The sequence below is a fragment of the Carassius gibelio genome, chromosome B3 (genome assembly GCF_023724105.1).
Source record: "Carassius gibelio isolate Cgi1373 ecotype wild population from Czech Republic chromosome B3, carGib1.2-hapl.c, whole genome shotgun sequence".
NCBI classification, from domain to species: domain Eukaryota; kingdom Metazoa; phylum Chordata; class Actinopteri; order Cypriniformes; family Cyprinidae; genus Carassius; species Carassius gibelio.
Window position 1 is genome coordinate 20,640,607 of NC_068398.1, and position 12,891 is coordinate 20,653,497.

The 12,891-nt window shown below is 37.0% G+C and overlaps 1 protein-coding gene across 2 annotated transcripts in view; it reads left to right on the forward strand.

Annotated features, from left to right (window-relative positions):
• LOC127952480 (potassium voltage-gated channel subfamily H member 6) overlaps positions 1–12,891 on the forward strand; it is a 43,972-nt gene that overhangs the window by 23,238 nt on the left and 7,843 nt on the right. For both annotated transcript variants that reach the window (XM_052550954.1, XM_052550955.1), the window contains 3 exons: positions 9,758–10,183; positions 11,383–11,800; positions 12,604–12,803. In XM_052550954.1, coding sequence (XP_052406914.1) covers positions 9,758–10,183; positions 11,383–11,800; positions 12,604–12,803 — 1,044 coding nt within the window. The remainder of the gene's footprint in view (positions 1–9,757; positions 10,184–11,382; positions 11,801–12,603; positions 12,804–12,891) is intronic.

A 12,891-nucleotide genomic window follows, 5' to 3' on the forward strand; every position in this document is an offset into this window, starting at 1 on the left:
TGTGTGTGTGTGTGTGGTTGCTCTCTGCTGGTGACCTTGGCTTCTAGGGCTAATGGAAGTAGAGGGCAGTGGTAGCAGAGGCCAAAGAGACACTGACTGTCTGTTTCTGTACTCACATACACATCTGTGATAAGTCTGCACGCAAACACACACTCTTTCTCCGACCCTCACTCTTGCTCGCTCTTTCTCTTTCTGCTAAAATACATTTGTTTGTACAACATTTCTTAAGTTTGTATATTTAGATTCTATCAACATCACAAAAACATTTTACATTTTAGCTTGCCAATGTAGGTAATTAGTGTAAAGCTTGAGTATGAGCAGTTGAGCATTTGCTTGATGTTATGGTAGTAATGCATATGTGCTGTCTGTTGTTTGGCATTACATCCTGAGGTTCAACTGTAACAGGCAATTCCTGGCTTCATAATTGGACTTCGATTTGAAACTGAGCAAGAAGGGAAATGACGTTCTGCATTGATTTTTGTCGCTACTGATTTGTCTACATAACATGACGTACCTAGTTATGTGACCAGCTGCACTGTTTTTAGTAGACCAGTCTGCATGTGAGGAGCATGAATGAAGCATGAGCATGAATCTCACATATATGTGGATTCCTAGAATCACAGATAAAATATTGGTCATGGAAAGTCATGAACAGATTTGTTCCCCTCATTTCCCATTGTTTTCTGTCTCCTACTGTCCTGTCCATTAAATATGGGGGGGGGGGGGGGTATAGGGGATGAGCCATATGTTGTTGGATGTTCCCTGTCTTATTGTGTACAATTTTGCAATAAAAAATACATATGGGGAAAAAATCCCCAAATATTTACACTGTACCATTGAAAAGAATAGGGTCAGGAAGATTTTTTTAAATGTTTTTGAAAGAAATCTTTAGTTTAGTTTATTTTGTTTTTTTTTAAAGTCACAAATTGCAGTCGGGCATGGGCAGCACATCACAGACTTCCCAAATGGACATAACAGCACATAACAAATAATTTAATGCCACACACATACATAAATAAAAAGAAAACTTCCACATAGTTGCAAGTTACAGATTGCAACAATACAAATAACACCAATACAGCATGCTTCTCTGTAAAATTCAGCTACTTCTAAAACTCTTAAAAAAATAAAAACACTTTATACTTGAAAGTCTTTAAAGCGAATTTTTTTTTGATAAAAATACAGTACAACACTAATATTGTAAAATAGTGTTACAGTTTAATTTAACCGTTTTCCATTTTCATATATTTTCAAATGTAGTCTTCAGTGTCATATATTCCTTCAAATAAGTTTTTCAAGATTAAATCTTTTGTAACATTCAGAATGTTTACTATCACTTTTGATCAATTGAATGCATTCTTGCAAATTATAAGTATTTAGTAAAATAAATAAATAAATCCAAAATTACTGACCCCTAACTTAAATTATGAAGGATGGGAGAATTCAGGGTCCATTTTTCCTGCTTTCATTACAAATATATACATTTTAAATTGTTATGCATGTTCAGTAAAAATGCATAATATTTCTGCTTTTGCAGTAAATATGCAGAATCATTTGAATAAATAAGCAAGTGACATATGCATGCCACAGTGCAGCTGCAGAGTGGAAATCCATTGACATTGTGAATCCCAGAATATCAGTGCCAAGCATACAAAGTATAGACAGCAGTGACACTGTTCAATACATGTGCGTCATTTCCACACAATTCACTTTCCTTCAGCAATTACAATTTCTACACTGAAATGGAGATTTCCATTCTTTTACTATTACTTACTTTACACTAGAACATATGGTTAATATAGTCATCAAAATTATATGTAATAAAAAAAACAAAAATCTTGTAGTTGTCTGAAGCAGAGATAAAGGGATTTCATAGACTACACTAGTTAAAATAATGTAATATGATAAAAGGAACACAAAATGATGAGAAGTCTGTGTGGGATGTTATTCTTTTGCAATGTCTGTATCAGATCCATATTTTGTCCACACAGTCTAATCATTACACAAATGGGATGTCCGTCGTCCATTCCACACCTTTATGTGTGTATGTGTGTGTGTGTGTGTGTTTGCGTGCATGAGGAAAAAGAGAGCGAGTGTGAAAGGGCGGTGTTTCCCTGTGTCAGTGCTCTGTGTCTGTCTCAGCACGTCTCAGAGAATGCCACCATGAGCTTGAAACAGAAACTTAAGCCTGTAAGTACCATCCTTGCCTTGACCTTTATTTATCTCTGCTTCACCCCCTCTCTCTTTTCTTACTTTCGCTGCTTTGTGTTTCTCTTTCACTCTGTCTGATTTTCATCCCCCACACCTGGTTGGGGAATAAAATAGGTCAGGACCAGGATGGATTTGACTGACAGCTGTTGCCACTCACATAGATCACTGTTAATGGTGTTGTTTCAGTGTCAGACTCTGTTGACTTTTTACGACTTGTGAGACATACGTAAACCAAGACCTTCGCGCCCCTTTATTTTGCCTCTGTCTTTATATCTTTGTTTTGTCTTATTGTCGTTCACCATGTGTTTGTTTTATTTGTAGTAGTGGTGTGTAATTACACATCTTTGTTTGATTTTTGTTTGTCATTTTCAAATTCCCATTTACCGTGTGTTTGTTTTATTTGTTTTGGTTGCTTTAACATAAGTCCCTTTGTTTTGTTTTAGTTTGTTTTATCTTAATGTTTTGTTTTCTTTTGTTGACCTTTCTGTATTTTTTTCTATTTATATTAGCTTCTGGACACATCCTTTCATGCACCACGCTTTTGTCTTGCATGTCGAGGTGCAATGTTGCATGCTAAAAGCTTTTCTTTCTTTTTTTCAGAGAGTGGCGGAATTTTTTTATTTTTTATTTTTTTTTAAAAACAAACAATGTGTAGTATCAAAAAACACGTCATGGAAATGTTACACTGACCTTAGCTGTGCAAGATAAAGCTGTTGGTGAGGTTTTGCTCAGTGCGTGTTTTACTTTTGCGTATCTTTGTGTGTGAGAGAGTTTGCGGCTGTAGTCACAATGCAGACAGTCAGAATGGATTTGCCTGGTTCCGTCATTATGAAACAGAGTGTTAGGTTATATCAATAAGCACGGATATCTCGCTCCAGTGAATTCGTGTGTGTGCATGTGAGCACCTTCTGTCACTGGGATCTCTCCAACACATGGAACTGAATGTGCATTCACACAGTGTGCTTGTGTGTGTGTGTGTGTGTGTGTGTGTGTGTGTGTGTGTGTTTGTGTGTTCATAGACATGTGCATACTGATAAGAAAGGCTGTGACTCCACATGATGAGTACATGTATATACTGTTGCAAAGTATGTATAAAATATGCAGTGTTTTAAATATGAATAAGAAACTCAAAGTGAGAATGGACATATTTGTTTTGAAGATTGCAGCTGTTTTGTGTGTGAGCTGTGAATGACAGTTTTCAAGGCCTCTGACTTCTTATTTTGCAACAAGAAACTGAGCAGTAACACTATGTGTGCTTGTGTGTGGGAAAGGTTTTGCTACTGAATGGGGAAGGGATGCCTCCCAACTGATAAAACTTGCCAATGCTGCGTGTGAAGAAGAAAAAAAAAGATGAATAAACATATAAAATAACATTTGAATGGATATCAAGATTTATGTGAAGTGCAGGGGTAGAGACAGTTAAAGAATAGGAAATATTAGTAGCTCAGTATAAAAGCTGAAGAAGTCTATGGAAAGTCCTCTCCATAAACAATAATCTATGTGTATGTGTGGAATGATGTGTAATGATGACAGATAACATTTTCTGAACAACTTTTGAACAGCTATGTACACAGTGTTAAAAAAAGTTAGTTGTTGTTTACACTGCGTACAAATAGCGGTAGATACTGTTTGCACCATAAAGAGCAACACATAGCATCTTGTTTGTGTTAGGAGCAAATACTCATAGATGCTATTCAGTACATTAAAGTAAAATCCTTTTTAACTAAAAGTTAAATATCTGAGCAGTGGTGGGCACAGTCAGTGAAAATCACATGAATCAACTGTTGACTACTCAACGATGACGAGTCTCTCTCTGGAATGCTTAATTCTGATTGGTCAGTTTTGACATTCATCAGTTAAATACTACTGAATAATACCAGCACTGCATTATTGACAGAATATCTTAAAAACACGTAACCAACATAGCTGTACATATAAAATAATAAAATAATTATACCTCAAATAACATTAATAGTTTATGCTGATGTATTTATTAGGTAAGAATCCATATGTAAGCAGGATAGTGTACAGGCAGACGCTGATGGTCTTTAAGGCCAAATAGACCCTTGGTCTTTACGTCAGAGTCCTGATCACATTTTGGGGTTTATTTTTTTATCTCTTACATGTATCTGCTTGTTGTTAGAGACCTGCATGTAATCTGTATGTCTTGCAGGCTGTCTTTAAGAGCTAGAACACATTTTGAATCCTGTCTGTGTTCAAGAGCACGGGACCTTTCTCAGTAGAGATTTATATCTGTTCTGTTCAGGGTGTTTGAGGGTCAGGTTTATTTTTCAATCACAATACAATTGTAGATACTTTCAGAGCAATGGTACTTGTAAAGACTGGCATACTGGTTGGAACATATGCCTTTCTGCTTTTTGTTACTTCTGAGAAAAAAAAAAAAAACATGAATAATTTTGCATTATTTATGCAAAATCTATGACAAACACAGTCCACGAACTGATTGAAAACTAAAGCACAATAGTCTACCACGAATGTATTTATTTATTTATATTTCTGACTAGCACAGTGGAAAACTGAAGAAAAAAAAACAAAAAAAAAACATAATGTTGAAATGTTTACTCATTGGCCTGTTTGAAACTGTTGCATATAGCACATTATTATAGGACATTATACTAAATATATATATATATATATATATATATATATATATATATATATATATATATACACACACTCACCTAAAGGATTGTTAGGAACACCTGTTCAATTTCTCATGAATGCAATTATCTAATCAACCAATAACATGGCAGTTGGCAATTCATGGGAATGCATTTAGGGGTGTGGTCCAAACTCCAAACTGAATGTCAGAATGGGAAAGAAAGGTGATTTAAGCAATTTTGAGCATGGCATGGTTGCTCGTGCCAGATGGGCTGGTCCGAGTATTTCCCAATCTGCTCAGTTACTGGGAATTCCACGATTTTCACAAACATCCAGTATGAGGCAGTCCTGTGGGAGAAAATGCCTTGTTGATGCTAGAGGTCAGAGGAAAATGGGCCAACTGATTCAAGCTGATAGAAGAGCAACTTTGACTGAAATATCCACTCGTTACAACCGAGGCATTCAGCAAAGCATTTGTGAAGCCACAACACGCACAACCTTGAGGAGGATGGGCTACAACAGTAGCCCTACCGGGTACCACTCATCTCCACTACAAATAGGAAAAATAGGCTACAATTTGCATGAGCTCACCAAAATTGGACAGTTGAAGACTGGAAAAATATTGCCTGGTCTAATGAGTCTCGATTTCTGTTGAGAAATTCAGATGGTAGAGTCCGAATTTGGCGTAAGCAGAATGAGAACATGGATCCATCATGCCTTGTTACCACTGTGCAGGCTGGTGGTGGTGTAATGGTGTGGGGGATGTTTTCTTGGCACACTTTAGGCCCCTATAGTGCCAATTGGGCATAGTTTAAATGCCACGGCCGACCTGAGCATTGTTTCTGACCATGTCCATCCCTTTATGACCACCATGTACCCATCCTCTGCTGGTTACTTCCAGCAGGATAATGCACCATGTCACAAAGCTTGAATCATCTCAAACTGTTTTTTTGAACATGACAATGAGTTCACTGCACTAAAATGACCCACACAGTCACCAGATCTCAACCCAACAGATCATTTTTGGGATGTGGTGGAACGGGAGCTTTGTGCCCTGGATGTGCAACCCACAAATCTCCATCAACTGCAAGATGCTATCCTATCAATATGGGCCAACATTTCTAAAGAATGCTTTCAGCACCTTGTTGAATCAGTGCCACGTACAATTAAAGCAGTTTAAGTTCATTTTGTTAGTTTTTAGCACTTGTAATTTGAAAGAAATTGGGCAGCATAGCAAAATTTGTCATTATTTGTCAGTTTTTCATAAAAATAAACAATAAATGTTAGATGTGGTTGGATTCGATTTTATTTCAGATTTTATAAATGAACAAACGCAGTCTTAGTTTTAGTTAACAATAATTGCATTTTTATTCACCATGCTCGTAAAAATCTAAATCAAAATATTTTTGATAGTCCATCATCAACCATGGATTTTCAAATGTATTCTTGCTCCATGCACCTATGGATGCTTTAATCTAGTTTGAACACAATCATTTCTCTATATTCTCAAACTGATTTCGACAGGCAATGGCAGCAGCAGTAACCTCTCATGCCGTACTTTGACAACAAATCAGTACGAGAGACTCTTTCAGCCTTTTAGGTCTCATTTGGTTTGACCTGTTGGAAATGATCCACACCCTCCCTCACCACTCCCTTTCCTGTCGATTATTTTCTTTAAAGTGGTGCATTTAGGCAGTTAAGAATCCACCTAACAATCCAGCTTTTTGTTCCCTTGGATTCATCCATCTATCCTGTACTGCTTTCTTTCTTACTTTAGATCGGCTGTGTTTGTATTGTATGTTTGTGGTAAAGATGACTGCGATGAAGTGTATGTTTTTAGGTAGAGTCTGTGGAGTTTCTTCTGTTTCTGAAGAAACTGTTTTTCTGTGGATGTTGTGAGTCAGCATGACACTTTGGAGAACATGGACAAGGAGCCTCTCATTGTCTTACCGGTCAGTACAGACTGCAGTTTATGCAGGATGCACATTAATGTTGCATTCAGAAATATCTGATGAATGTGTACATATGCAGAGGTCTTTTCTCAACGTAATTGCAAATGTTATGGCTAGTAGACAGAAACATTTATCATACATTTGTGGTGTCAGCTTGAATAGTTGTGGCAGGTAGTGAGGTAAATTGTTGTTATTTGCCTAAATGAAGTCATTCGTCTACTTAAACAAAGGCAATTCTGTGCTCTGAAGTGCTGAAGAAAAGTAAAAACCCTGAATTATATTCATAAAATCTGAAATAAGGAAATGCATGCCTCGTCACATCACTTGACCGTCAATCTGCATAAAGCTGTGATTTGCATTAGGTTGTCATGTGTGCTGAAATATGGATAAAAGAAAAAGGAAGACTGACAAGCAAGTATTCCTGTGTGCATACTCATTTATCAAGAAGAATTCTAGGTTTGAGACTTTATTATTATTATTTGGACATATTTGAAAACCATGGCAATGTTATAGTCATTTACTGCTCTTTACTGGTTTGCTTACAAAATAGTAATCTTCCGTCCCAAAAGAACTCTTTCAGATCGACCAACTTTTCCACATGACTGATGTTCATGATGAACATGTAGTTTCCATGGCAGCCAGTGGTTGCCATGGTGGTCTGTGTGAGCAGTAATCATGGGCTGCTAATGGCGTATTAAAGGAGTGAGTTTCTATTGGGGAAAAGCTCGAGCAGAAAAGAGTTCAGCAGATACATACTGTATATAGCCCACTGCTTGCTGCATACTTGTTGCATAATGTATTTTATTTTGGTTCTGTTTATTCTGTCATTTATTTTGGGGGCTTTTTGTCTCTTTATTAGACAGAGATGGTACATCGAAGGTTTTCTTTCTTTCATTCTTTAAAAAATAACGGTTCTTTTTTGGCAGCTGTGGCCAGAATGGTTCTTCTATGGCTTTGCTGTGAGAACCCTCTTTCGGATCCCTTGTTTTTATGAGCCAGGGATTGATCTTTGATCAGAGTAGAGGGGGATAATGGAAAGCTGTAGTGACGTGATCCAGACCCCATTACAGAGCCTCTCAGCAACACAATGCAAACTCTGGCTATTATTGTGAAATCGTAGTTGACTGTGAATGGTGAAGGCTGGATGTCAATAACATCAAACGTCATTGTTTTTTGAGTCTCTTTTAACTGAACATCATGAAATCAAACCTGAGCCACGTTAACTGAATCAGGAATCTATCTCCAATCTGTTTTTGTCTTATCCTAAACTACTACGGTACACTTCTAAGTGTTTATATTCAGATTATTGTAAATCTGTCTCATCCATAAACAGAGAGAAGTTGCAGCGTTCTCCAGCTACAATGTTCTTCTGCAGTATTGTTTATTATCCGCTAGAGCGCCAAAAGTTGCATAATGTACCTTTAATTTTCCCTCTGTTTCTCACACAAAACTATTGGTCTGTTATTATGATATATTTATTGTGTGTTCAGTTAATTGTTCTTTTGTGTTTAATGAATGACATAAAAACACAGGTTTGGATGGAGAGACTCTTCATTTGGATTGGTTGTTTCCTCTAGTGTTGCATGTGCACCACTTCAAGCAGTGTGGTCGATTAACAGAGACAGACCCCCTGTGGCACATACTCCGTGCCCTTTAAATGTGATCTGGTCTTAGGACGTGTCTGCTGCCCTTTCTTTTAATAATGGCACGTGTGAAGAGGAAGAGGAGACCTAAGCACTGAAGAACAAAGCATGTATGATGAACAGATGTCTGCATTTCACACAGAGTCAGAGCATTCAGTGAAATATCAGTTTTTTTTAAATGCCATCAAGATATCATCTGGTGTGCATTGTGTCTGTTTGTTTGGGTCTATTGAGGTATCTTCTGACATTATCTACTGTCACTCGTAGACACTCAAACCTTGTAGTGGGCATGTTTGTTTGTATAATTGCACTCGTTTTGGGGACTGAATTATTGTACTAGATAATTTTGCATTGACAACACTAGATAGGTTTTCCATCCCATGTGCTTAAAAGAATAAAATCATCACTTCTTTGGAAACTGGTTAAAAAAATATATTAAATGCCCGTCTCTTTTTTACCTAGATGGGCCACGCAGACGAAATGCAATAACAAACGCTGTCATGTTCTCTTGTGATCAGTTGCCTGATGTTTGGGAACACAGTCGTGTGAGACAGTTAGGGGACATGATAATACCAAAATATTTTGATGAAGGACTTTAGCTCAGGCAAGAGAAAATGAAGTTACATTTGAGATGGTGTGCAATCGGTGTGCTGGTTAGTTCAGTTATCCAGTCACAAGGCCATTTATTTGGTAAATGTGTTTTTATAGTAGTTTATGCGTCTTGTTATTGGATTAAAAATATATATTCAGCTCAACTGAGTGCATAAGCTTTTCATGGCGCATCTTGTCACTTGCATCCAGTACTTTTTATGCAATATCCTAAAATTTGCATCAAAATAGGTAAACAGAAACATAGCTATTGTCACTAATTTCTTGCTTTTTAAGAACACTTTAAAATGATCTACTTGAAAACATCTACTGATTAAATAAAATGCAATTTATGAATCCACAAATTTTGTTTTAATATTAACTTTTAGTATGTATGTTATGCACTGTCATTTTTTTTTTGTCATTTTTATTCGTTTTTTTTATTTATTAATATTTAAATTGGATTTTTATCTCAGGTTAAGTGTACATTGTAATTTTGTAATGTTTTACAGCTGTATTTCATTAGCAAAAACATGTTTAATAGTTTAAGTTGTTTCTAACAATAACAACCCTGTCCAGATGGTGTAGTTATAATATCTGCCAGCAAAACTGTCGGCAAGTGGTCCATGCTTACCCTGACCCCTTGCACATACAGTATATACATGGAATTTCAATTAAAAACACCCCTTGACGTCCTCTGATCGTGTGGTTGATTATCCTCTCTCTTTTATTCTCTCCCAGGTACTGTCACTCGGAGCAGATGTGCTTCCGGAGTACAAGCTTCAAGCTCCACGCATCCACAAGTGGACCATCCTCCACTACAGCCCGTTCAAGGCAGTATGGGACTGGATCATCCTGCTCCTGGTGCTCTACACGGCCGTCTTCACGCCCTACTCGGCCGCCTTCCTCCTCAATGAGCAGGAGGACGAGAGGAGGCGCACCTGCGGCTACACCTGCAACCCCCTCAACGTGGTGGACCTGGTGGTGGATGTCATGTTCATAATCGACATCCTCATCAATTTCAGGACCACTTATGTCAACCACAACGACGAGGTGGTCAGCAATCCCACTCGCATCGCTCAGCACTACTTCAAGGGCTGGTTCCTCATAGACATAGTGGCTGCCATTCCCTTCGACCTGCTCATTTTCAGATCAGGTTCAGACGAGGTGAGGGTTGTGACATATGCTAGCTAGGTGGGATATTAATCGAAGTTATGTTTTAAATGCACAGCTAGAACAGTGCGTACGATTGTTATATTGAGAATATTGATGGCAGTGTAATAATGTTGATTGGGCGTGTTATTCTATCGACCTGTAGATACTGCATTACTGATGATGTGTACAGTAAATGTGAAGGTCACTTCCACAAAATAGGGCTAGTGCGATTTCAAATATAATCATACAATGGTTCAATTTGAAATCTGCCATTTTATGATTATGGTTATTTTTCTTTTATATAGTGTATAAGTATATAATTATATAATATGTAAAGAGAACAGTTTAGAAGTTAACATGCCAGAAGTATTATTCTTTTTTTTTTTTCTCCATGAAACACAAAAGTTGACATTTTAAATCACATCCTAGTCACTCTTTTACATATAAAGAAAGTGAAGGAAAATGACCAAAAAAGCATCAAAAATGTGTGGACATGTAAGTCTTCTTAAAGGTATAGCTGTTTTAAACCTGTGTGAGTTTCTTCTGTGGAAAATAAAAGAAGATATTTTGAAGAATGGAATGAAGAAACATTTGATGGTCCTCACCGACTTTGTTAGTATGGGGGAAAAAATACTATGGAGGGGAAAATCGGGACCATTAACTGTGTGGTTACCAGCATTCTTCAAAAAGTCTTCTTTTTTGTTCAGCAGAAGAAGGAAAATGATGATTAAATGATGACAGAATTTTCTTTTCTTTTTTGGGGGGGTGGGGTGAGCTGTTCCTTTAAACCATATGATAGATTTGCATGAGTAACAAATCACTATTTAAGTCTCAAATATCAAAGTTTGAGAACAAATCATTGTTTTGAGTCAAATCTTTTGTGAATGAAAACGCAACACTGCTCTGAATCTTACTGATCCATTCTTCAGTTCAACTTTACTGTCTCAATGACTTCAGTTCACAGCTCACTAGAGGACAAAAGAGTGGTGAATAGTGATTTGTTCCTCACTTAGAGGCCATGCAATCACTTCAGAAGTCTATTTAACATGACTTTTGATCTTTTTTAAGTTTGATAGCTCAAGTCCTTGTTAAGTTTTATTGCATGTATAGAAGGTGGAAAGGCTTCTACAGAGATTCTCCTTTTGTGTGCCATGAAAGGAGGTCATAGATATCATGCAAACTAATGTATCCTCTCAAACTCGTCTTTCCAGCCTCAAACCACGACTCTGATTGGTCTCCTGAAGACTGCGCGGCTGCTGCGATTGGTGCGAGTAGCGAGGAAACTGGACCGTTACTCTGAGTACGGCGCAGCAGTGCTCTTCCTCCTCATGTGCACCTTTGCCCTCATCGCTCACTGGCTGGCATGCATCTGGTACGCCATTGGCAACGTGGAGCGCACCAGCTCTGCCCGTATTGGAGGCATGAAGATCGGCTGGCTGGACAACCTGGCTGACCAGATTGGCAAACGTTACAATGACAGCGACTCCTTCTCCGGCCCCTCTATCAAGGATAAATATGTAACTGCACTGTACTTCACCTTCAGTAGTTTGACCAGCGTGGGATTCGGAAACGTCTCTCCCAACACCAACCCTGAGAAGATTTTTTCCATTTGTGTCATGCTCATTGGCTGTAAGTGCACTACATTCATTATCTATGCTACCATACAAAGGTCTGGGGTCATTAAGATAGTTTTGATTGCAAAATGAATTGAAAGGTTGACTTATGTTCAGTAAAAAAAAAAAAAATATATATATATATATATATATATATATAATTTTAATTTTGATATTTTCTCCGCTACTATTGACATATACTACTGTTTAAATGTTTGGAGTCATGACTATTTTAGTTTTTGTAATAGACATTATTATTATTTAAATCACCAAGTTTCAAATAAATTATTTTGAATTTCATATTCATCAAAGAATCTTAAAAAACAAGTTTTGAACTGACAATAATGATACAATTTTCTTGAGCTGTAAATCAGTATTTATTCATTTCTAGAGGATCATGTGATACTGTAGACCGGAGTAATGATGCTGACAGTTCAACTTTGCATAACAAGAATAAATTACATATTTTAAGACAAACATTAAAATAGAACAGTTATTTTATGTTGGAATTATATTTCTCAGTATTACTGTTTTTACTGTATTTTTATTTTTAAAAAATGCAGCCTTGGTGAGGATAATAGATTTTATTCCAAAACTAAAAAGCAAGCAAACAAAAAATCTTACTGATCCCAATCTTTTAAATGTTTGTGTGTGTGTGTGTGTGTGTGTGTATGTATATATATATATATATATATATATATATATATATATATATATATATATATATATATATATATATATATATATATATATAAAAAAAATCTTTTGTTTGCACCATGCTGTTGGCTGATGATCCTGTTTGTTCTTCTTTATTTCCAGCCCTGATGTATGCCAGTATCTTTGGCAATGTGTCAGCTATAATTCAGAGGTTGTACTCCGGCACAGCTCGCTATCACACTCAGATGCTGCGTGTGAAAGAGTTCATCCGCTTCCATCAGATCCCAGGAGGACTTCGACAAAGACTCGAAGAGTACTTCCAGCACGCCTGGTCCTACACTAACGGCATTGACATGAACGCTGTGAGTTACAAACACACACATGAACTCTAAACATACCTGATGTAATACATGCACTTTTACATACTGCCCTGTATAATGTTCAAAGTAT